The sequence below is a fragment of the Thamnophis elegans genome, chromosome Z (genome assembly GCF_009769535.1).
Source record: "Thamnophis elegans isolate rThaEle1 chromosome Z, rThaEle1.pri, whole genome shotgun sequence".
Lineage (NCBI taxonomy): Eukaryota > Metazoa > Chordata > Lepidosauria > Squamata > Colubridae > Thamnophis > Thamnophis elegans.
In genome coordinates this window covers 105,378,395-105,401,050 of record NC_045558.1, presented here as the reverse complement: position 1 = coordinate 105,401,050, position 22,656 = coordinate 105,378,395, and the positions used below count along the sequence as shown (strand labels likewise).

The following is a 22,656-nucleotide window of genomic DNA, read 5'->3' as shown; positions in this document are numbered from 1 at the left end:
CGTTCAATTACTTATCACCTCCCCGTTACCTGCAATTGCCGGCTTCTGACTGTTCGCACCATTGAATAACCAAACTACATTTCCCAGAAGTCTTAGAGATACGGACTCATCAGTATCCGGCTTGATTACCAGGTGAACAAGGGGACATTCACCAAGATTCGCGTAATGTTTCAAGTTGCAATTTTCACTAGATACTTATTTCACACTTACTCAATAGTTTTACAGCTTTATGGGTAGATGTGTTTCCCTGTACGACACGTGGCACGAAACTCTTTGCTGCTATATGATCTGATTTTTGCCGCTCCCAAGTTTTAAAATAGACGTGTCTCAGAAAGCCATAAAATATAACTCCACTTTAATGAACTAGTATATTTGTTAGGATATAATTTTTAATGTTAGGAGCCCTTCTCTCCGTTTCTTATTATCCATTTTTGATTGTCCCATTGATGCATATATAGTGGGCCCACTCATTCAAAACACACACCTATTAAGTTGGAAAAAGCCCCTCCTACCCCCACATTCAAAAGTATCAATAGATATTGAAGAACTTCCCTATGGTAAAAGAGTACTGTCCTGTAGTGTACTTTGCTTGGAGATTTATAACATATATTTAAAAGATGCTAATGAGTCATGAAAAGTGTTATACAAAATTATACAGAATATAAAGAAATGAATATTTCTCTCTCTGGAAATTTCAGGAGAGCCAAGATGGATGTATTTCTTCAAACAGTATGTTTATCAAATTTAAATAGCCACCTATCTCACAAAAATGATTATTTCATTAATCATTATTGAAAATGCAAAATAATTATTACTGTAATGAAATATAAAAAACACAAGGCACTGGAGAGAGTATTTACCACACTAATAAAGTCATCTTGGAATGTTGCTGATTTCCTGGGATCTCAACCTGGTGACATGGCCAGGTCTTGAGGGACTTCCAGAACATTAACAGGGATGGAGGTAATCTCATTTTTAGGTGTTTGGGAATGTAACTACCAGTAAATATATGTAGTGAAGGAGTATATGAATCAACATGAATGAATATTGGCTATTTGCTTTTATTATGAATTGCTTATGTTACTATATAATTGTTACTGATTAAACCAATATTTGCTGTTTGCTTCTGATATGATATACTCCTAGAAACCATTTATTAAGAATTAAGCTTTGTTATTGGCTTCTGCTTATATTATTATATACTGTCAGAAATTAGTTGTTTTCTAGCCTAGCAAATTGTAACAATACTGGATGGCATTACTGCAAATGTCATCTCACTGCTGCGTCTAGCTTCTATTCTTGGCTTCAATGGTAGGCACATTCTTGAAAACATAGAAGAAATTGTTACACGGGAATATCAGGCCCCATAGATAAAAGAATCAAACTAGGGAATTCCTAGCTCATAAATCCTTAAAGCATTCTGCCGGAAAAAAACTTGGCAAAGGGGGGCTACCACCCCGTACATAAGGCTACAGGAATGCTCCTATAGTGTAGACAGAGGTAGACAGAGACAGGAGTTTGAAGAAAAGAACATTTTAAAGATCACGGTAATTAATCTTTGTCTCTGATTCGATAAATTTTGTTTCTATCTGCCTAAAATGTATATAATACTCTGAGCCACTCTTGCATGTTTTGGATATAGTTTTGTATGTCTTGGATATAGTTTTGTCACCCAGCTTTTGCTATGGCCATAAATAAAAACTGGTATTTCTTGCAAGGTTCGTCTGGAGTCTCACTCTCTTTGGCATTTCAGTGACTTGGGAAACTGCTGGAAAGTTACAGTAGCTAAAATCAAAGTCAATAGTAGAAGATGTACTAAAGATTTGGAAAATTTCAAAAAGGAAATTTGACAAATCTAAAGATGACAAAACTTTGGAAGACCACATTACTGGTGGCCTTTATATAACATACCAAACAACAAACTGGCTAATTGCATTTTAAGCCTGACATGACACGTGATTGCAAATTGTACAGTTATTCTGTTTTGGCATGCTGTGCAAACCCAGAAAATTGATACTGACCTCATATAAAATTCTAACTTGCATTTATTCTGCTTCTTCAATAGCTAATTTCAATAGTGTTTCTAAGGACTCGTTTTAAGGAATATATATCTGCTGGGCATTGTACAATTTTAAATTATGTTCATCAGAGATACCTATGTAATTTCATGAATGATTCATTTGAATTACTTTTCTTTCACCTTTGCAAGGCTGACCACTGATGCCTGCTTTGCACCCATTTTCTTTAATCAAGGGTACCATATTTGGACTGCAAAAATCTAGCTAACAATTAGCTAGTAGCAAACATAGAAATAGAATAATAGGGTTATAAGGGACCTTGAGGGTCATCTAATCCAATTCTTTGCCCAAGCATAGGACCCTATACCATTCTGAACAAATGACTGACTCGTCAGTCTCTTCTGGAAAACCTCCAATAACAGTTACAGGAAACATATTATGTACAATATTGCCATCTACAGTTAGTTTTCAACATACAACCATTTGTTTAGTAACTGAAGTTATAACTGTGTGGAAAAAATGATTTATAATTGGTCCTCCCACTTACAACCATTGCAGTCTCCTTGTGGTTACCCCATCCAAATTTGGGCCCTTAGCAAGTGGAATAAATTTTTGATGATACAGGCTCCCAGGGTAATGTGGTCATCATTTGCAATCTTTCCAGTCTGATGAAGTCATTGGAAGGAAGTGGATTTGCTTAATGACTGCACGTTTCACTTAATAATTGTGGCGATTCACTAAATAACCATGGCAAAAAAGGTTATAAAATTGGATGCAACTTAAGTAATTAAATAATTGTACTGTTAAGTAACAACTGCCTTGCTTAGCAATGAAAGGTCCACTCTCAAGTGTGATTATAAGTCGAGGACTCCCTGCAGTGGTCCTCTAAACTGTTAGATGTCAATAAACTTAGAGAGAGCTTGGGAAGAATTCCATGGCTGAGAATCCTCAAGGGGGAAACAACTCAAGAAGCTTGGGAAATTTTGAAAAATGGGATTACAAAAATGAGATAGCACAATACCAAGGAGGAAGAAAAATAACAGCTCCCAAAAGAAACCAGCATGGCTGCATAAAGAACTCTCTGACAAATTGAAAGACAAAAAAGTTAAATATAAAAAGTGGAAAGAGGGGGACATAACTAAGGCAGAATATCAGCAAATAGCCCGAGCCTGTAAAGATGAAGTAAAGAAAGCGAAGGCTCACAATGAAGAAAGGCTTTCCACAAAAGTAAAAAAATAACAAAAAAAAGCTTCTTCCAACATGTTAAAAACAAGAAAAGGGTTAAGGAAACAATTGATTCATTGCTGGGAGAAAGTGGCAAGAAGGTGACAAGCAACAGGGAGAAAGCAGAACTATTTAACTCACTTTTGGCATCTGTCTTTACACAAAGGGATAAAACAGTCCAACCTATCAAAAACAGCACCACAAAAATCAGATTAGGAACACAAATTGAAATAGGGAAGAAAATGATAAGTGAGCACCTGTCTACCCTACACGAGTTCAAATCACCAGGACCGGATGGATTACACCCCAAGGTTCTGAAGGAACTCGCAGATGAGATCTCAGAACCACTGAACTATATCTTTCAGAGATCCTGGAGCACGGGGGAACTGCCAGAGGACCAGAAAAGCGCTGATGTGGTTCCAATCTTCAAAAAAGGAAAAAAAAATAATCCAGGAAACTAGACACCTATCAGCCTGACCTCAATACCAGGAAAAATTCTGGAAAAGATAATCAAGCAACGAATTAGTGAACACCTAGAAGTAAACAAAGTAATAGCCAAAAACCAACATAAGTTTGTCAAAAACAGAACATGCCTGACTAATCTTATTACATTCTTTGACAAAGTGACCAAATTAGTGGATAGAAGAATGCCGTTGATATAATTTACTTGGACTTCAGTAAGGCATTTGATAAGGACCATAACCTACTACTAGATAAAGTAGAAGAATGTGGCTTGGAAAGCATCACCACCAGATGGATTCATAACTGGCTGACCAATCGCATTCAATGTGTAGTCCTCAATGGAACCGCATCTACATGGAGGGAAGTATGCAGTGGAGTACCCCAAGTACTCTTCAACATCTTCATCAATGATTTGGATGAGAGAATAAATGGGAACTCATCAAATTTGCAGATGGCACCAAGTTGGCAGGAATAGCCAACACTCTAGAAGACAGGCTTAAGATACAGAAGAATCTTGAAAAACTTCAACACTGGGCACTATCTAATAAAATTAAATTCAATGGTGAAAAGAGTAAGGTTCTACATTTAGGCAAGAAAAACGAAATGCACAGGTACAATATAGGTGGTACCTTCCTCAATAGTAGTAACTGTGAGATGGATCTTGGAATCCTAGTGGACAACCATTTAAATATGAGCCAGCAGTGTGCAGCAACTGCCAAAAAAGCCAGCACAGTTCTAGGCTACATAAACAGAGGGAATCAAGATAGAATCAAGATCACATTAAGTGTTAATACCACTTTATAATGCCTTGGTAAGGCCACACTTGGAATACTGCATTCAGTTTTGGTCGCCATGATCTAGAAAAGATGTGGAGACTCTAGAAAAAGTGCAGAGAAGAGCAACAAAGATGATTAGGGGACTGAAGACTAAAACATATGAAGAACGGTTGCAGGAACTGGGTATGGCTAGTTTAATGAAAAGAAGGACTAGGGGAGACATGATAGCAGTGTTTCAATATCTCAGGAGTTGCCACAAAGAAGAGGGAGTCAAACTATTCTCCAAGGCACCAGAGGGTAGAACAAGAAGCAATGGGTGGAAACTAATCAAGGAGAGAAGCAACTTAGAACTGAGGAGAAATTTCCTGACATTTAGAACAATTAATCAGTGGAACAGCTTGCCTCCAGAAGTTGTGAATGCCCCAACTCTGGAAGTCTTTAGGAAGATGTTGGATAGCCATTTGTCTGGAACGGTATAGGGCAGGGGTAGTCAACCTTTTTATACCTACCACCCACTTTTGTATCTGTTAGTAGTAAAATTTTCTAACTGCCCACCGGTTCCACAGTAATGGTGATTTATAATGTAGGGAAGTAACTTTACTTTATAAAATTTATAAAGCGGAGTTGCAGCAAACCCCTAATGCCCACCATGAAAGCTGGAATGCCCACTAGTGGGTGGTAGGGACCAGGTTGACTACCATTGGTATAGAGTTTCCTGCCTAGGCAGGTGTGGTGGTCTCTCATGAGGAATAAGACACTTAGGCAAGATGTCTCGGGATGAGAGTTCAGAACAGACTCTGAAGCCCCCTTTTATTCTCATTACACTCATTAGCATACAATGTTATCACTTAGGGCCAGAGCTTGCCTGTGGCCAGTTATTTTTAGGATTCATTCATCCTGTTTTCCACATTCCCATGTGCTTTCATTGTTTCGTGTACACTATGGCATATCCTCTGGGAACAGGTCTCTGCCATTATTCCCACATCTCCTTCTTTTTTATATTATCAATGGAGACCTCCTTTAAGTTCAGACGGACCTCGGTTTCCATGGCCAGAGCGTCCGCCCTATTAGAGGGAAGGAGGGTTTTGCATGTTTGTAGCAGGGATGGGAGGCATTGAATACAACAACAGAGTAACACCAGCAATACAATGATAGTTATTATCACAGGAATCAGTGATCTCAGCCAGAAGCCACCAGGTAGCCATGACCACAGAGCCCCCCATATGTCAATAGCACCAGAGCCATTACTATGCAGGGGGTTGTTACGTACCAAGGACTCCATTTTTTCCACTGTGGCAGAAATATTAGAAACATAAATGTACATGCAACAATGTGAATGAATCAAAGCACAAACACCACCTTTTGCAGCCAAAATAATATCCAAAGCAAAACGATTCTGCAATGTTACACTACGTATTTCCCCCAGTTCCTGATTAATTTATTTTTAGAGCAGTAATAGTTTCATTAAACATAACAACAGTCCAATTATTTAACAAATGCAAATCTCTATAATTCATTGCAACACCTAGTGGAGGGAGAACACCTCTAGAAAATTGAGTCCAGGATGATCCTCCCAACGTCAGGGGGGATTCGAAGAAGGTGTCTCGTTTATTTTGAATTCTTCCACTAGGTAATTCTTTCATAGCATATATACCCGGAACCAACAATCCCAACGTACATACGCCTTGCCAATTTCGTGGAGTCTGTCGGTAAGCCCTTCTACCACATATGAACCACATATTAGGTATGTCATAAGTTCCTTTTTTCGAGGAGTTGGCAAACTGTACCATGGCCTGCATTTGACTGCAAGCCCAGTATTTATTGACTCCATCTGGCGCTGTTGTATTAATGGCATTACAACAAGTAGACAATCCATTCCATCGAATCAGGGTCTTACAATTAGTGTAGGTGCCAAAATATTTTGCATTTGTCCATCGGCCTGTGCTTGAAAAACAGTAATGAGCAGGTTCCTGCACACGGGTGGCTACAGCATATGTGATGCCAAGCAAACTTTGCGTTCTAGGCCAAGTAGCTTGTTTCCATCCTCTTTCATTAAAAGGAATAGCGTGTAACACCATGTCACCTTTGCTATCAGCCGGGATATGTAAGCAAATCCAACAATTTGTTAAATTAAAAAGTTGTGAAACCTTCTTCAAGTCCTGTAAATAAGAATTGGGATCCCAAGCCCCCAAGCCATGTGTACTACACCGAGGGAATGTCAGCAGGCACCATGTAAGGCCGAACACAGCGAGCAGGTGTCCAGATAATTTCACCATGGTCTTCAACTGCGGCGTAACCACGTCCCCAAGTAATGAGGGAGGCAGGACCTTTCCAGGACGGGTCCGGCAGACGTCAGTAGTACACTTGTGGACGTGGAGTGTCTGCGGGAGAAGCAGAAAAATGCCTGCTGGCGGCCGTGAGACCCGGGGTGCTGGTAACATTAAGAAAGTTGAGAGTGTAAAGAGTAAGATTTAAAACATTTTGTATTCCAGGTAAGCCGGGATTATTTTCCCCTTTATTTTTGGATTGTGCAGCAAGAGCAGTTTTTAAAGTTTGATTAGCTCATTCCACAATGGCTTGACCAGTGGAGTTATAAGGAATACCAAATTTATGGATAATGGACCAGCGATGGAAAACGCCGCAAAGGCAGAACTAGTGTAAGCCAGGCCATTATCAGTTTTCAACTCTGTTGGGTTACCCAAAATACAGAAAGTCCGAATACAATGATTAATAACATGTTTGGTAGCCTCACCCCGTTGGGGGGGTGGCCATAATAAAGCCTGAATGGGTGTCAATGGAAACGTAAATATTTCCAAAGGGCAAATGGCAAATATTGAGTCACGTCCATTTGCCACAATTGACAACTTTGTGTCCCCCGAGGGTTGACACCTTGGGGAACTGCATGTGCTTGAAGGCTACAGGTAGGATATTGTTGAATAATGGCTGATGCCTCCTGAGCTGAAAGAGAAAATTGTTTCATAAGAGCTTTTTTATTCTGATGAAAATAGGCATGACTATCCCCTGGAGTAACCGGGGAAATGGAGGAGGCTGCAGAAGCAGCTTCATCCGCCCAGGCATTGCGCTCTTGAAGCATGCCCGGAAAAGGCAAGTGGCTACGAATATGGGCGGGGAAGAAGGGACAAACGCGACGTTGCAAAAGGAGTTGAAGGGTAAGAAAAAGGCTTAAGAGAGAGTCGTCCAAAGAGGGAGAAACATAGGAATTAGGCAAAGAAATAAGAACATGATACACATAAAGGCTATCCAAAATCAAATTAAAGGGTAAATGGGGAAAAGTCTGAAAAGCCAAAATCGTAGCGGCAAGTTCAGCACGTTGAGCAGAGGATTGAGGTGGGGTGATTTTTGTGTGCCAGGATCCATCCTGTTGCCACACACAAGAACCATATGTTTTTCTCCCATCCACAAAAAGCGTCAATGTATCCGAAAGAGGGGAAGTTATCAAGGAAGTAGACAGGGAAAGGGGAACGTTGAGGAAAAGTTGAAAACGGGGATCAGAAGGTAAATGACAAGACACAAAACCCGACCAATCGGCCAAGGAAAGTTGTAAGACATCAGATGTGGCCAAGAGGGGTTCCCAAACAGTAAGAGAAATGGGGACATACAAACCAGCAAGATCAAAACCAATAAGGCATTTAGCTCGAAAGCGAGCCTTATTTATTAAAAGAGCCATTAAATGAGGCTGGGAACTGATGGACTTACGTGGGGCATGAGGGAGGTGTAACCATTCTACAACGTAAACTTTTTTGTCATGGCATTGTATAAGCGCCCCAGTGGGTAATGGAGGAGTAGCAAAGATTGCCAATGAGGGTGGGTGGTCTGGTAGAGCTCGATCCACCCAACAGGTGGTCATTGCCTCATTTATTAAACTAAACACTTGCTCCTGGGCTGGAGTAAGAATTACAATAGAAGAGGGGCCTAAAGGTCCCTTTAATGCTATAAATAATGGGGCTAATTGCGAGGTGGTAAGAGCCAAAAAGGGTCTTACAAAATTTATGGTGCCTAAAATTTGCTACAAGGCAACCAAAATCAAAGGCGAGGGTATTTTGATGGAGGGTATTACCGGAGATGAGTACGAGGCCAAAACCTTATGGCCTAAGTAGGAAAAAGGTTCATGGGTCTGAATCTTGTCTGGGGCTACTTGAAGACCAAACGTGGCCAATAATGTAACAAGCTCCGATAGCATAAGTCAGTGATGGCGAACCTATGACATGTGTGTCAGTGCTGACACGCGGAGCCATTTGGGGTGACACGCACAGGATTTCATGCGATTCATCCTCGGCTCCTGCACGGCCGCCGAGGATGAATCTGTGCTGGAGGAACGGGGGGGGGACGTGTGATCTCCCCCGCCCACACTCACTTACTGTATCGCCGCCGCCCCTTTCTGAGCGCAGGGGCTGCTGGTAAGGCGTGCGTGCCGTGCGCACACACGTCATCAGCGCGGCGAGGGAGGACCCGCAGGAGAGGAGCGCGGGAACAGTGCGCGCCTCTCTCCAGTCAGGCCGGCACAGAGAGTCTACTCCTGGGACTGTCGGTTACGACCGCACCACACTTATCTCAGTTCACGGCAGGGCTGTGGAGTCTGCTGCTTCCAGCTCCACGTCCTCATCAACATGCCGCTCCGGCCCGCCCCCGCTATGAATATTCATATTCTTCGCCCTCGCGTCACTAGGAATATTCATAGCAGGGGCGGGCTGGAGCAGCATGTTGATGAGGACGTGGAGCTGGAAGCAGCCGACTCCACAGCCCTGGTTCACGGCACCCCAAACAAGTTCAATAATATCAAGGGCAACATACGAAATCGACTGATGAACAAAGAAGTTACTAAGCAGGTATGTTAAATAATTTGTTTTTGGTTTATTAAATACAATTATATATTGCAATTATACATTTTTGTAGTTTAAACTATAAATTGCGCAAAATTATGTTTTTGTCGAAGTGACACACAACGCGAGTTATGCTCGATTTTTTGCCGATTTTTGACACACCACGCCAAAAAGGTTGCCCATCACTGGCATAAGTTGTACTGTACCCTTTGGGCCAGGAGCCACAACCAAAATGTCATCCATATAATGGTAAACCAAAAAAGTAGGATGAGATTTACGGAAAGGTTGTAATGCAAAATCCACAAAAGCCTGACACATAGTAGGGCTATTAAGCATTCCCTTTTGTACTCGGACTCAAACACCACATACTGGGTTCCATTAAGCAACATCTGAGCCAAATCTTTCCAATCCTGCGGTAGTAGTTGATAGGCACCCGCTAGAGAATTAAGAAGTCCTCTGGAGTAGTGACTGGTAATTCCATAATCCTTTACCACAGTTTTTAATTCTTTAATCATTACCAGAGGTACGGGTTCCCAGTCAAAAACCATACCTGCTTGTGTATTTTGGTGTGTGACTGGAAACAACTCAGCATCCTGCAAATCGGAGGCGTCTAGACCTCCTTCTTTTATTGCTTTTTGATAAGCTCCTCTAATAATTCCTGGCTGTTGGGCGTGGCCAGAGGGGCTGTCAGCAGTAGTCTGACAGCATGTGGGTTGGGAAAAACCCTCAGGAGCCGTGAGTTGGCAAACCCGTAAGTCTGGAGCAGGAGTTGTTAACATAACAGACGTTGTTTGATAAGGAGGTGGATTCAACAACGGCTGAAGAGGGGATTCAGCATGTGTCTGAATCAATGTATAGGCAATTTTCCACAAAGAACATCTGGGGGAGCCCTCGGAACCTGGTGGAGGACAGTGCCAATTTTCCTCCATGTCTCAGCTTTTAAGGAGCCATGTTCCTGATAAGATGGACAGTTAGCCCAAACGTAGGCAAGCAATTTGACAGCCTCTGATTTAGAGAGAGGCTTGGTAGTTTTACGGTCTTGGGTGCTTAAATATTTTTTCCTGCCTAATTGCCTAAGCTCTTCAACATGAACTTTCTGAGCTGCAGACATTCCACCCCCCATACTTACGAATTAGAGTCAGTCGCCAGCGACGTCGTTGGGTGCACCGAGCCTATTTCAGGCGGTAAGCAGAGGGTTAGCAGGGACGTACCTGTCGGCACAGGATCACGTCGGGGTCACCACGTGTGGTGGTCTCTCATGAGGAATAAGACACTCAGGCAAGATGTCTCGGGATGAGAGTTCAGAACAGACTCTGAAGCCCCCTTTTATTCTCATTACACTCATTAGCATACAATGTTATCACTTAGGGCCAGAGCTTGCCTATGGCCAGTTATTTTTAGGATTCATTCATCCTGTTTTCCACATTCCCATGCGCTTTCATTGTTTCGTGTACACTATGGCACATCCTCTGGGAGCAGGTCTCTGCCATTATTTCCACAGGCAGGGGGTTGGACTGGAAGACCTCCAAGGTCCCTTCCAACTCTGCTATTGTACTGTATTGTATTGCAATATACAGGAGTCTCACTTTCACGAAAAGTCAGTAAGTCTATTTTAATGTATGCTCCTAAATCTTATTTGTCCAAAATAGTGATCCCATTTTCAGAAAAAGTGCAATCACTTATTATCCATATTTCTACCAATTCTGTACATGTTTTGTAGTCAATGATTTTCTGTTCTGTTTAGGACTGCAGGTATAGTAGCAACCTATTTTATCCATATGTATTTCAAGGTAAAATCTATTGAATTGCAACTGATATTTTAAAGTACATGCCTGTCACTGTCACCCTTCCATTTAATTTTTTTCTTCAAAACTAAGTAGGACTACTTGAAAGTTTGGTGGGGTACATGGCTGTCTCTTGCAAAAATGAATATATTCTATCCACAAAGATTTATCTATTATAATTCCATTAATACAATATTTTAAACATGGAACACTCGGTTTGAACTAGTTTAATCCATCTATGGAACTCAGTATAATATAATAAAATAACAGAGTTGAAAGGGATCTTGGAGGTCTTCAAGTCCAACCCCCTGCTTAGGTAGGAAACCCTCCACTCCTTGATGTAAAAGGCTTTGCAAGAAAAATATTTGAGTTGATAATACTTTGTAGACCAACAGTTTCTATACTTTCCCCATAAATTCCTTCTATTTCTTTGGACATTTGCAAGCTGTCCAAAAATGTTTTGCCATAATAAATTAATTATAGTATTCTTTCCGAACATATAAATGTCTGCCTGAGAGGGGATAAATGGAAAATCGCGAGCTTTGAGCTAGAACTGCGAAAGCTACAGTGATGTAAAGTTGAAAGGCTTAAAGGCATTGGAGATTCAGATCCAGACCGGATAATTTGGGCGCCAGGGACTATTTCGCAATCTAATACGATTGCAGTCGTAAAATGTCGGGGAAAGAGCATGCTGTGGTCACCATCTTAGGCTCCTGGAGGAATGACAATTATTAAAACTAATGAATGGTCCTAACTTCTTCATCTGAAGTAAATGGGAGTTCGATTTATTCGCCACCAAAACAGCATTGCATCCTTAGGGACGATGCACTGACCGTCCTCCACTTCAGACTTTGCAGCCCCACCGTAGGCAATTTACTGCTGGTTAAACTTAACTCTCGAACACTGAATCATCCGCAGCCTTAACTGAAATGTAGGCGTGCTTGTTCAAAAGGAGCCTCTAAAGCCCTCCAATTTCTCTCGGTTCAGCGGACTTACGATCGTAGCCGCGATATATGCGTCCGCTGGTAATTAGGGCCATTGCTCTATACATGGTCTTTTATTGAGAATAAACGTGTAACATGTTCTCATTGGTGTAATGAGACTGGGTGCTTGTTAATATTGGGTTACTTTTTTTTGTCTTCCCTATGAGTTATATTGTGTTGGGGTGTGTGCACCGAGGGAGCTGAACCCATCTCATTGTACAAATGTACACTGACAGTAAAGCAATATTATTAACAAGTTCAGTCAAAAACTTACTCAGGTTTACTTCAGGGAAAATCTGCATAAAATACCATCTCCGATTCCCAGCTCGACCCACCCCCCACCCCATCCCCACGCGGGAGATTCGCCGGCTCAGGACCGGCCCCTTCCCTGGCGCTCCGCCCCCTTTTAACCGGCCTCTGCTCCCCGTGGTGTTCTTTCCGAACGTTGGTTGGGGATGCTCGCCCCGCCCTCGGAAGGAACCGCCGAACAGCCAGCCAACCGCCCCTCGCTTTGCTGGGTGACGTCACGTGCGTGCGTGGGTGCGGGAGGGGCTGACGTACAGGCGGGGCGCCGTCGCCTTGGCCACTCGTCCTCTTTTTTTTTTCCGCCTAGGCTGAGGAGCCAGGTGGCTAAAAAAAAAAGAGGAAGAGACGAGCGCATCGGGCCCGGTTCGGCGCGCCGGGATCGGGTTCGGCGCTCCCCTTTCCCGCGCCATTCCTTCTGCCACCTCAGCTAAGGTTACAGAGGCGCAGCGGGGGCGCGAAGGGTGCCGCCGGTGCGGCCTGGGCCTGAAACAAGATGGCGGCCCCGGGCGAGTACTTCAGTGTGGGCAGCCAGGTGTCGTGCCGGACTTGCCAGGAGCAGCGGCTGCAAGGCGAGGTGGTGGCTTTTGATTATCCCAGCAAGATGTTGGCACTCAGTATCCTAACTGGAAAGGGAGTGGAGGGTAGCGGGGAGCTCCGGCAGGGCAAGGGGACGCCGTCGCTGGGCCTGACGAAGGGAGCTGCATGAGCGAAGGGGGCACGTGAGCTGCCTCAGCTCGACCCTCTTCGGCGGATGAGGGGAATGCTTGAGGCGCTGTGGCAGATTTGGGGAGGTTGAGGGCTGTTGCTGGAGTGAGCTCGACATCAAAGACTCGTGGAAACCGATGAGCGTGGTTTTTGGGGAGGAGTGGTAATTTTGAATGAGGAGACTCGACTGAAGGGCTATTTGGGTATCATTTAAGCCAGGTGATTACTATTTGCATATGGTATTGGAGACAGAAGTAAACCTGTACAGGAAAGAGGGGGAAAGTGAGCCATTAAGTTAACTAGGTTAAGGAAGGGGAGAAAACTCGGTGCTAATAAATGGATCAGAGGTGAAAACTGAAGCCCAAGAAATGCTTTCTGATATTGTAAAAGAAATGGAAGAAAAATCGGGGGGGGGGTGTCAAGAATATATAATTTATGTAGATAGGGGAAGCTGTTTTGAGGAAAAGAAATGGAGAGTGGTGCAGAATTTTGTTGACGTGTAACTCTTGATTTCTCAGTATTTGATGGCTAGTAATCTGAGTGTATGATTAATCTTGGCAAAGTATTTATGCAAGTCAGTCTATGCAAGTCTTCATTTGTGTTTATGTAATTGCTTTTGATGTATGTGTGTAATGTAATGTAGGTTTACATTAATATTTGGTTTGAGATATCTTACTGTTATATTAATTGGAAAAAGATTTGCAGCAAAAAGAAAGGTGTGTTGAAGTTTTTAATAGTTATTTCTTGCAACTGCTATAGATCTTCACTGCATTTAGGACATAGTTCTTGAATTGAAGAACTCAAATTAATGAATGATGAGATGTGATTAGACTATTTTGGTGTTATATATGGACATCGCTATTAAAAGGCAAGAAACCTAATAATGCAAAAGTCTTATCTGACATCTTTCTTGATCTAAGAAATAATACCCATAGCTGATACAGTAGCCCGAAACAATTTTCTTGATTAGAATGTCATAGTGAACATGGGTTCAGGAGACTGAAACTCCATACCTTTTCTTCCATGTGCAGTTCATTTCAAGGCTTTGAAGGGGTGAACTACTGTAAATAAATTCAAAGAAAAAAGGAGTATCCATGGTGGTGCAGAGTAACAGCACAATATGCTGTTTCAGTCTTGTGATAGGAGGCTTTAACCTGTTCCAGAAAACTCTTCATTTTTTTAATGACTAACAATGAAATTAGTTTTCTAGGTGATTTGACAGCAACCTCATGGATATAAATGAATAGTCCACAGAGATGTATTCTCTTGCAGCAATTTTACAGAGAGACTGATAAAGCTACTAAGAAAATGATTGTTGCATTGGTAAGGTTTGGTTTATGGTATATAGGTAGAACCTTTGCTGGATATTTTAAGGGAACCAATCTTGTGTTGTTGAATTTGTTTGCAATTTTTTCAGGAGGCAATCCTGATTATATTGGATGTACTATAAAGATAAAATCTTCCTTTATAGAAGTGTATCATTCTCTGAATTGCTATACAACTTTTGTATATTCCTTAATGTTTTTTCCCTAGAATGTCCTTCCTCAAGCGGTAAACCTAACCATGCAGATATCTTGCTTATAAATTTACAGTATGTATCAGAAGTTAACATAATTAATGACCGCACAGAAACACCCCCACCTTTAGCTTCACTCAATGTTAGCAAGGTAAGAATCTTTCGTGAATATCTTGAAAATATTGAAAATACATATACAAACTTCACAGCAAAAATGTTTTTTTTTTCAAAACAGTATAGTTTTGAAGTTAATATTTTTTCTAGTAATACATTTTTCTAGTATATAACTATCCAAAGCACTTGAGGGCAGGACAAGAAGCAATGGATGGAAACTAATCAAGGAGAGAAGCAACTTAGAACTAAGGAGAAATTTCCTGGCAGAACAATTAATCAGTGGAGCAACTTGCCTTCAGAGGTTGTGAATGCTCCAACACTGGAGGTTTTTAAGAAGAGATTGGATAACCATTTGTCTGAAGTGTAGGGTTTCCTACCTAAGCAGGGGGTTGGACTAGAAGACATCCAAAGTCCTGTTATTCTATTCTATTTCCTAATCCAAGAATTCTCAAACCCTAACATGGCTGTCTTATAAACAATGAATTAGTTTATGCAATCCTTCTCATGAATAGATCAAATTATTGTTTTAGCTTTAGAAATATAGTACTATGTGTTTAATATTCTCTTGACTTTATCAGCAGTAGTGGTCAACTTTGACTTTTCTCTTACCACACCACAAAAATAAGTTCATTTGGAAGGACTGCAAGTTAAAACAACTTTTCCTTTTCCCATAGATGCTCTACCTTTGATTGCCTTGAGTTGAGAGTGACTGATGTATATAGATAGATATATGTACATGGGTAACTATTTTGTAGGGGTAATGGGAGAAATCTATTGTTCAGAAGTTCCTATTTTCTACATGTTTCATGAGGCATTTGGAAGACTGAATAATACATATTTCATTCATGTACCAAGTGTCAAGTAATTTGACTTTACACTGGAAATGCAAATGTACAGCAGTATTTATAATTTTACCAATTGGGTATTGCAACTTGGAAAACTATCACTATTATGGCAAAGGCAGGTACTGCTGTTTTTCAGAGTTTTGATTTTGTAGTGCAATTTTGCTAAAAAGAAGACAAGACTTTATTTGGCCAAGTATGATTAGGCACATAAGGAATTTGTCTCCAGCGCAGAAGCTTTCAATGTACCTGCAAAGTAACAGAATAATAATTATAATAATGATATACCTTATATAACTTATAGGTATATAAGACACGGTAGTAGAGAAGATAAGAAGGATAATAATGACGATGCTGTTGCTGTTATACATGGGTAGATATACTTGGACATATGATAGTATTGTGAGGATTAGGTTTTCACAGAGTGATGGCACAAGGGAAAATGGATTTGCCTATAAAATATAGTTCTGTTATATGCCTATTGGGCATATTCCCAATTAAGTGACTTTGTTTGTCAAAGCCTTCAGTGGCACTTGTTAATTGAGAGAATATGGAGGTTTGTTTGTGTTTGATAACCACATTTTAGTTCTTGCCAAAGAAATAAAACAAATGGATTTAGTTAACTAACTTTCTTTCCCACAAATAAAGCTACAGGTGGAGCATTTTGTACATTTCTTCTAGAGTAGTGTTTCTCAAACTTGGTAACTTTATGATGTGTGGACGTCAACTCCCAGAATTCCTGGATTTGGATATTAGGTTGGATTGCTATATGTCAGCTAGTCATTTTCCCCCTCCGCCTTTTAATCTTCTTAAAACTACCCCATTCCACATTTAAAATTATCTTGTGTTTTTCTTGTTTTGATTTGGAGAGTTTTTCACCTAGTTAAAGAACTTAAGTTCATGAGATGGGGTTTGTCCCATCTCTGTTATCCAGACAACCCACAAATTGAATTCCATTTGAAGACTAAAAGTTACTGCATCTCTCATGCACCTTTACAGCTTGCAAGCAAAGCACGGATGGAGAAGGAAGAAAAGATGAGCCAAGCATATGCAATTAGTGCTGGGGTCTCCTTGGAAGGACAGCAATTATTTCAGACTATACACAAGACGTAAGTAACACAAATTTATGTAGTTATAATGGTATTAGTAGGCACTACTACTACTAGAGTACATTTATAGAGTACATTAAAACTGGTTTATTGTGAAGGCTGAACAATTGTTCATTAAAAGAACCAGTTTATAGCTTAAATACCTGTTACATACTTCAAGTCAGTTTGGTAAAACCACACAACAGCATTCAAATATCATATGAAGCCATTAAATGTAGTTTATTTCATTTTTATCTAGCATTATGTGTAATGCAATTCCTTGACGTTTATGATTTATGTGTTAGACATGTTTACCAATTTAATCATATTTTATTAATAAAAACATAATTTATCATTATGTAAACCTAAACTATATACTCTATAATTATAAAGCATGTATAGATATTTAGATGATTGAAAAAGAGGATAATGTTAAATGAATGTTATGGATTGATTAAAATAAAATTTAACTCTATTCACAGAAAATTTACAGCATGAAAAACTAGTACAGGTAGTCCTCAACTTATGACCACAATTGAGCCCAAAGTTTCGTTTGCACAAGGCAGTTGTTAAGTGAGTTGTGCCCCATTTTACAATCTTTTTGCCACAGTTGTTAAGTGAATCACTGCAATTGAATCTGAGTTTCCCCATTGACTTTGCTTATCAGAAGCCAGCTGGGAAGGTGGTGCTCGCATAACCCCAGGACCCTGCAGCTGTCAGTTGCCAAGGACTTTAATTTTGATCACATGACCATGGGATGCTACAATGGCCATAAATGTGAAAAATGGTCACAAGTCACTTTTGTCAGTGCTGTTGTAATTTTGAACAGTTACTAAATGAATGGTTGTAAGTCGAGGACTACCTCTGTAGGAATATTCAGGAGTACTTGTTCTTGGACTAAAAAGAAAGTCATTGGACAGTTGGTGACAAGAACAAATATCATTATCCTGTTCCCTTTTTCCATTGCAAATTGCCATGAATTTTCATTAGTGAAAGCAATAAATTTTTCTCTGCTTTCTCCAGTATTAAAGATTGTAAATGGCAAGAGAAAAATATAGTTGTGATGGAAGAAGTTGTCATTGCCCCTCCATATCAAGTGGAAAATTGTAAAGGCAAAGAGGGGAGTGCCCTAAGTCATGTACGCAAAATAGTAAGTATACAAAGATCAGAGGGGTATCAGGGAAAAGAGAAAAGGGGGTTCAAGAAACAGGTGCACAAGCAAACTTGATCTTGATCATGCAGATTCAAAAGTGAACTTAAATTGAATTCACATATTTTTCTTATCTATTAAATGGTTTGTTTTGATTTTGGAATATATGTGAAGCTCAGCCACTATAACTCATAAATACTAGCTTCTGCTTATATTCTGTAAACTCAGACAATTATGCGTGTTTCAGTAATGACGCTTCAGTAGCCTATGGTGATGCAAGGTATGAATGTAGCTTTCATATTGTCAGGCTCAGACCCAGAGATGAAACAGTGAGTCCAATATTTTATTTACTTACACCAGATAGGCAGATTCTTGTCAAACTAAAGCTGTAACTTTCTAAGCTACAAGATATATCCAGTGAGATTCTAGGGGGTGGTTACCTTAAATCTCTTTAGCTACTTCCCCTTCTATAGTCTAGGATTGTGTAGTCTTGAGCTGGATCTCCCTCTGGGAATGTTCTAAGTTTGCAGGCAAAATCCTCCCCCTCGGCTGCTGCTGCAGGTGCGTATTCCATCACCTGTATGCCTCAAGCAATACAGAGAGTCATTGATTGATGACTAGCGGTTTAACAAATGTTCATGTTGGAAAGGGTAGTTTACAGCCTTTAAAGCACTTCTGGCTGTTATAAAATGTTTCTAATGCACACACCCCAATGGTCATATGATCTCATTCGGGGCATTTGCCAACTGGCTCATATTTATGACTGGTTGCAGTGTCCCATGCTCACATGACCACATTTGTGTCATTTTTTGCCAGTTTATGGCAGGAAAAAACCATCCATTCAGGAGAATGGATTCCAATTTAGGATTACATGACTCATTTAACAACCGTTGTATAAACAGTAAAATTGGATTTAATCGTGTCGATGACTCGACTTATGACCACAACTTATTAAAATTCCAGTTTCAGTTGCGGTTGTAAGTCAAGGACTACCTGTAACTTTTTTAAAAATTAAAAATCTGATCAAATAAGAGGCAAGCTAAAATTCACGTGATTAAAGTGGTAGTTGTATTTGTAGTATAGAATGGAATTTAACAATCCTACAATAGTAGGACTATAGGAAATGTCCATGTGTCATGTTTCAAGTTTTATATATAAACATGTTTTGTATGTCAAAGAATGTAATGCTAATATGCAATCCATTGATACAGTGAGACACCTTGGTTTTTTTCTGTTTTTTCTTTAAAAAATAAACCTTGATTTCTTTTATGGTTCATAAGTGACCCTTAATTTTAAACTGTGTTGTAAACCAGTGGTCCCCAAGCCCTGGTCTTTGCCGGGAACCGGGCGATGGAAATGTTGGGGCATGGCGCATAGGTACACAGGTGCATTTATGAAAGTGACACGCACAAAACCATTCCCTCTCCTGCTCTGCTGCCATGGTTTCCTCCAGTCTGCTGAGCTGAAAAGGTTGGGGAACGCTATTGTAAACCCATCTTTTTGTAATCAACATTTCCAGCCTCGTGACCCATTACTTTTCATGAACATACCAGTAGTTCCGCTGTCTAAAATGAATGCTAACTTCCTTGCCTCCTTCTCCATTCAGGTCGAGAAACATTTTAGAGATGTCGAAAGCCAAAAGTTGATGCAGCGTTCACAAGTCCAGCCAACACAGAAGGAAAGCGCCCTCTCATCCTGAGTCCCGTCTGCCCTTCCTGGTTGCGACAGAGTGCTCCTGCGGGGGGTGGGGGTGGGGGGGAAACCCTTCGAACACGCAGCAGCAGATGACAAAGACTTCTTCAAAAGAGGTCAGGGGAGGGCAGGGGGGGTTCCACTTCTATGTCGTGGCTACCCTGTAATGATGGGACCCACAGCTTCTGAACTTTAGACTTCAAAGACAAAAACAGAGAATAATTTAAAAACTCATTCATTACTTGACTAACAGACTCTTTACTTTTTGCCCACCAGGTTTCCCCCCTAGAACAGTCAGCTGTCTTGTATTTGAGGTTTTTCTCCCTCCCAGATTTTTCTGCTTTACTGAAATCAATTCCATGCCACCCCTGTTCCTGCTAAACACTAGGAGAATTCAGTTCCCTAGTTTATCACATTAAAAAGCGAAAAGAATAGAGGAAACAGAAGATAATAAGCTGACTGTAGTGATGTAATTGGAACTTTTCTGTGACTGGCGATCTCATTTTGGTTTTCGTTTGCACAAGGCAAGGCTTGAATTAGCCTTATTTTTCTTATCTCAAAATATATATATAATAAATATATATATAAATAAAATACCCTTTAAATATTTTTCTGCTTCTCGCAGTATTCAAAATTGGGATCATGGCAGAAAAAAAAATTCTATGCTTGTTAACAATCAAGCTGTCTGCAGTTGTCATTTTTAGGAATAATTCAGAAGATCAGATATGTCTGCTGAAGCTTGAGCTTCAGTGGGTCATGCCCTATTCAGAATGCATACTTAGGGCACGGGCGTTTGGTCTTTCCATAAATTTTATCTTGTGCATTATGTTACATTGCCACAAATCTGAGCTCTGTTAATGCCATTGGATTAGAACTGCTAACCAAGGCTACAGATCATAGTAGTGGAATCATTCTATCCTCAAAGGCATGAAAACTAGATCTCACAGCTTCCTCTTGCTCATGTGCTGTTCTACTGACCACAATGAAGCACCCAAAGATTTTCCTTAGGTCAAGGTTGTTTGGGTGTAATATAGGAGGAACGATTTGTGTATTGCCCATAGTGACCCAATTGGGGTTGGGCAGGAGCGTGAAGATTTGGGCTTGAATTCACATGTGATTGTCCTTAGTCCTTCATTGGCCTTTTACCCATGAAAATAAATCATCTGAATTGGCAGAAGAATAAAACTGCCTCAGTGGGATTTTTCTCTTCAGCATAGTAAAAATATATTTCCGATGGTGTACAGCTGTATCCATGGCATTTGCAGAGGGGCAAAGAGAAGTAAATGATATGTGTGTTGTGGTACAAGTGATGCAACTTGAATACTTTGTAAAGCATCATGATGCAAGTATATCATCTGTATGTCACATGACACATGTTTTGACATCATGACTTACTGTGGATAGTGCTGGCTATATCACTGTTAAGAGGAGAGGTTACTTCAGCTTCTTTGTAGGTGGTGATCAGGCACATTAGCTGTAGTTCCAGGGATCCAAGTATGATTCTTTGAATGGAAATAATCTCTGTTCTGGCAGAGCTGCAGGGTCATTTGGAGACACTGTCCAAAAAGTATTATTTCTGTCCATATGTCTATGTGCTACTGTTGGCTAAATGGTTGAAATGGTCAGCATTTGTATGATTTACTTCTCCTGGACTTGCTGCTCGCAGGGTCATTCATAAGTATCCTTGGTTTGGAAATAAATATTTTGAAGATCCATAGGATACAAAGATAACATAGGATGGGAGGGTGCTGTTGGGTTGGTTTTTTTTTTTTTTTTTTTTTGCTATGATCTCTTCTCCCTTTTCCCCTTTTTGTTATTTCTAAACAAAAGGATAAAAATTTAAATAATTCAAGCCCTGCCTTTCAGAATGGAGGGATTTTTTTTAGCATTGTCTAGCAAAACCAATAAAAACCCAGACTTTTTTTAACCATCAATCAAGCATTTGTGTTGGTGGGTTTGTGTCTTTAAGCGTGCAGGCAGAGGATGTCGGGGGGGGGGGGCGTTCGACAGAATTGGAAAACATACCATATTGTTTGCTGAAATTGGAGAACACATGAGGATACACAGTTGCACATTATATGCAAACTGGCATGCCAACTTATGCACTCTCATGTTCTTTTGAGTGTGCCTATTTTACATATTCCTACATCAGTTCTATATTTCTATGAAAGATAAATTGCTGGATATTTTTGTAAAATGTGTGAGTTAATATTTTTGATGTTTGCAAGACAGTGCAACTTTAATGTAATATGGATGGAAAGCAGAAAAGTTTTATGGAACAAACCAAGCCCTATGCATTTGTTCTCTAGAACAGGCACTATAATATGGAGTTGTATAAATTTCTCTGCACATCATATGGGTGATTTCCCATGTTGACAAAATACTTCAAGACATTCTAGTTAGAAAATTAGAATGAAGTGACTACATAGCTAGCTCAAAAAGTGTTTATGAATAGTTCCTTATTAAACTGGTGTAAAGTGACAGAGATCAACTTTTATTAGCCACTTGAATGAAGAGCTGTAGAGAGTGTTAACTGACGTTACAGATGACACAAAAAACAAAATCCAGAAGGTAAAATGTTTTTGATAGGCTAGTGGAAGCACACTAGATACAATAAAATGAGAGAAGCATGGACTTCTTAGAAAATAAATGCAAAGTGAAGTAACTGATTAGGTAGTGATACATAACTGCAGAGTGAACAGGAATCAATGCTATAATAATGACTGCAAAGCAATGTGTTTTTACATTGCATCAGAAATAATTCCAAATCATAACAGGTAATTGTTTCATTTTATTCTGGCTGGACCTCACCTTGAGTACTATGTCTCATTCTCGGCATCCTATTTTAAGGATTCAGAGAAATTGGAACATATTTTCAGAAGGGCATTTGTAATCAGATTTAGAAAGTAAGCACAAGGAGATAAGTTCAAGAAATGTTTGCCCAAGAAAGATGGAAGCAATAAAATAGCCCTCTTTACAATTGAAAGGATGCCACCCAGAAAAAGGTCAAGACCTGTTTTCTTTCATTCTAGAGTGCAGGACATTATATAATGGAATTACCTTAAAGGAAGCACATTCAAACCTTTTTTTTTAAAAAAAAAAACCAGCAATTAGAGAGTGGAGTGAATTATCCAAAATAATGGTGTGTTCCAGTG

General features: G+C 40.2%; 2 protein-coding genes across 2 annotated transcripts in view; one reads left to right on the top strand and one right to left on the bottom strand.

Moving 5' to 3' along the window:
* Positions 1-44, bottom strand: part of G6PC3 (glucose-6-phosphatase catalytic subunit 3) — a 29,955-nt gene extending 29,911 nt beyond the window's left edge. Inside the window, exon 1 of the mRNA XM_032237896.1 lies at positions 30-44. The gene's annotated coding sequence lies outside the window, so the exon portion shown is untranslated. The remainder of the gene's footprint in view (positions 1-29) is intronic.
* A 12,456-nt stretch (positions 45-12,500) lies between these two features.
* Positions 12,501-21,435, top strand: LSM12 (LSM12 homolog). The gene is made up of 5 exons (XM_032237147.1): positions 12,501-13,008; positions 14,633-14,766; positions 16,571-16,680; positions 17,683-17,809; positions 19,416-21,435. Exons 1-5 carry the CDS (start codon positions 12,888-12,890, stop codon positions 19,506-19,508), a joined length of 585 nt encoding a protein of 194 aa, XP_032093038.1. The 5' UTR covers positions 12,501-12,887; the 3' UTR covers positions 19,509-21,435.
* The last annotated feature ends 1,221 nt before the right edge of the window (positions 21,436-22,656 follow it).

Coding starts and splice junctions, on each gene's coding strand:
- LSM12 (XM_032237147.1), top strand. CDS start 12,888: ATGGCGGCCCCGGGCGAGTACTTCAGTGTGGGCAGCCAGGTGTCGTGC. Junction 14,767..16,570: donor CTTCACTCAATGTTAGCAAG/GTAAGAATCTTT, acceptor GCACCTTTACAG/CTTGCAAGCAAAGCACGGAT. Junction 17,810..19,415: donor TAAGTCATGTACGCAAAATA/GTAAGTATACAA, acceptor TTCTCCATTCAG/GTCGAGAAACATTTTAGAGA.